We start from the raw sequence: 2,634 nt of genomic DNA on the forward strand, positions 1-2,634 counted from the left end.
TCGATACAAAACACGCAGAATTGCACTGTTGGAAGATATTCCTTCTTCGTTTTGTTTCTTCTTTTTCTTTTTGGCTTCAGCGTTAAGGCCCAAAATTTGGAGTGGAAGGGGAGTAGGAGGAGTCCAAGTGGTGATCTGCCTGCGCCCATAGGGCCTACTGTAGGTAGGATGTAGGTACGGACAAGACACACACAGGCACACAAACAGATATACAGTATTGCAGGGCAATATAAAAAGATACTAAGGAATGGTGAAACATCCTCTCTGTCATTTCATTTAGCAAAATCATTCTTCATCTTCACGTTACATATCATGTTTTTTTTTTTTTTTTTATTCAAAATCTTTTTTTTTAGCCGTGCTCATCTCTCGTCCCTCCTTTCCTGTCCAAAGTGCGCGGGTGCCGGTGCTGTTTCAGTCTGGCTACACTAGGGGGTGCTGTTCCTCTCTGCAGATGACTGACAGGCGGTGGCTGTGGCTGTGTTTATTGCTTTAATGTCTGAGTGCCCCTCCCTTTATTAGAGGGCACAAAAGGGACAAAGTTGCCCTCCGAACACTGATCTGAGGTCTCTGCCCTCCTCTGCTGATTTGAGTCTGTGCTTTTTGAAGGAATCTGATGCCAGATCAGTGCTGGGGGGAAACTCCTCCCTGAGAAGTGGCTCAGGTGAAGACGTAGTTGAGCAGGAGCTGGGAGAGGAGCAGGACGCAGAGGATGAGACAGTGACGGCCCGTTAGTGACACGCTGTCATCTGTCGCCCTCTGACGAGTCAGCTGACGACTCAGAGCCGCCAGGTTCCTACAGGGAGAGAAAAGGCTCAAGTGTGAAACAACGCTCAGCAGGAATTAAGTATAAACTTTGTAAAATTATCACAAATATCAAACATCAAAGACAATCCACTTACAACTGAGAGCGGTTCTGTAGTTATTTCTTATACTGTGTACTTATCACTATTTTTGGTAACAGATGCACTGTCACCATTTTGCATTGATCTAATAATGAATATCAATGTGTGAGTTTCTGAGGCTACATCCACACTAATACATTTCATTTAAAAACACATAACTATGGCTACGTTAATGCCTAGTGTACAGACTACTCCGGCGTTTTGGAACCCCTAAAACGGAGACCTTTGAAAACGCTGCTGATCCTGTTTTAGAAAACTCTGGAAATGCATTTTAATCTGGACAGGCGAAAAAGGGACTTTTGGAAGTAATGACGCAAATATCCACGTTTGCTTCTTATCTGTTACAACATGTCAAGCCAAAACATAATAGCGAGTTCTACATACCTTTTGGGATTTCATCCTTCCTGTGGGGGTAACGTCACTCCTTTCCCATCGCTGAGGCTTTCTTGGGCGATGGATAATGCTGCCAATACCGCACTGATATATGCTTTGCAACCAGTTCAAATCTCTTTTCCACCACTTTGACCGCCTCATATTTTGCTACTTTCAGTCAAACTTTCATCCTTTTCGTAGGTCCAAGTAAAGAAAACCAAGCAACCGCATTATAAATAAGCTGCTTTCTGTGTACATTGGCACATGCATGCCTACTGTAAATGAATGGTCATGTGATACGCGTTTTCAGGCACGCATTATGGACGACGATTATTTCTGAAACTGTGGTAAAACGCATGTGTATCGAGATCATTTCTGCTTTAAAAGCCATTTTTAAATGAAAAGGTATTATTGTGGAGATGGCCTAATTCTAAAAGTTGTAAAGGTTTATTTTTATCCCCAACTTAACCATGACTGTTTCAATCTGAGAAACCAGTTTCTTTTAACCAATGACAAACACCATACTCAAGGTCCACGCCATCTCAGTTCCCTCCACAAAGGTGTATGTAAATGTGTGTGTTATTTTCACCTCTGGATGTCCTGCTGTGTCTTCTGTATGGATGTGATGGAGGCCTCTATCAGGGCGATGTCCTTCACCTCTTTATTGCACCGTGCACACTGGTTTGAAAATCCTGGGAACAGGACAGGTGATAACATAAGACTTCTGTTGTGTAATTTAAGCTTTTTTAGATTTGAGTGCTGGGGTGGCAGCAGGCTGAACAAGGAACTCCAAGTCCTCCCTCTTCCTGGCAATGCTTTCCAGCTCCTCCTGAGGGACCCCAAGGTGCTCCCAGGCCAGACAAAAATATATAATCCCTCCAGCTTGTTCTGGTCTGCCACGGGACCTCCTACCAGTTGGAAGTGCCCAGAACAACTGTAACGTGAGGTGCCCAGGCGGCATCCTGATCAGATTCTCGCACCACTTCAGCTGGCCCCATTTGATGTAAAAGAGCAGCGGCTCAACACCGAGCTCCCTCTGGATGTCTGACCCCCTTTAACCTATCTCTAAAGCTGAGCCCGGCCACCCTCCGGAGAAAACTTTTTTCAGCTGCTTGTATCCACAATCTCATTCAGTTTACCAGATGAACAGTTTTGCCTTTTGGCTTAGTTCCCTCTTACCCATGACAGTTCGGCGCAGCACCCGCATCACTGCAGATGCCACATCGAACTGCCAAGCCATCTCATGCTCCATTTTACCTTTATAAGCAGACAACAAGGGATGGATGGATGGATGGATGGTTCTGATCATGTGCGTGTGTGTGTGTGTGTGTGTGTGTGTGTGTGTGTGTGTGTGTGTGTG

At 44.9% G+C, this 2,634-nt stretch overlaps 1 protein-coding gene across 1 annotated transcript; it reads right to left on the reverse strand.

The window, feature by feature from the left end:
• Positions 1 to 6: 6 nt before the first annotated feature.
• Positions 7 to 2,025, reverse strand: LOC121937914 (oxysterol-binding protein-related protein 5-like). The gene is made up of 2 exons (XM_042481204.1): positions 1,864 to 2,025; positions 7 to 793 (listed from the first exon to the last, which is right to left on the reverse strand). Exons 1-2 carry the CDS (start codon positions 1,989 to 1,991, stop codon positions 658 to 660), a joined length of 264 nt encoding a protein of 87 aa, XP_042337138.1. The 5' UTR covers positions 1,992 to 2,025; the 3' UTR covers positions 7 to 657.
• Positions 2,026 to 2,634: the final 609 nt, after the last annotated feature.

This window comes from Plectropomus leopardus, unplaced genomic scaffold (genome assembly GCF_008729295.1).
Source record: "Plectropomus leopardus isolate mb unplaced genomic scaffold, YSFRI_Pleo_2.0 unplaced_scaffold27855, whole genome shotgun sequence".
In the NCBI taxonomy this organism is placed as follows: Eukaryota; Metazoa; Chordata; class Actinopteri; order Perciformes; family Serranidae; genus Plectropomus; species Plectropomus leopardus.

What these genes read in the sequence shown, in the direction of transcription:
- LOC121937914 (XM_042481204.1), bottom strand. Translation starts at nt 1,991, where the DNA reads ATGTTATCACCTGTCCTGTTCCCAGGATTTTCAAACCAGTGTGCACGG. An exon ending in ACACAGCAGGACATCCAGAG is followed by an intron (nt 794 to 1,863) that starts GTGAAAATAACA and finishes CTCTCCCTGTAG; the next exon opens with GAACCTGGCGGCTCTGAGTC.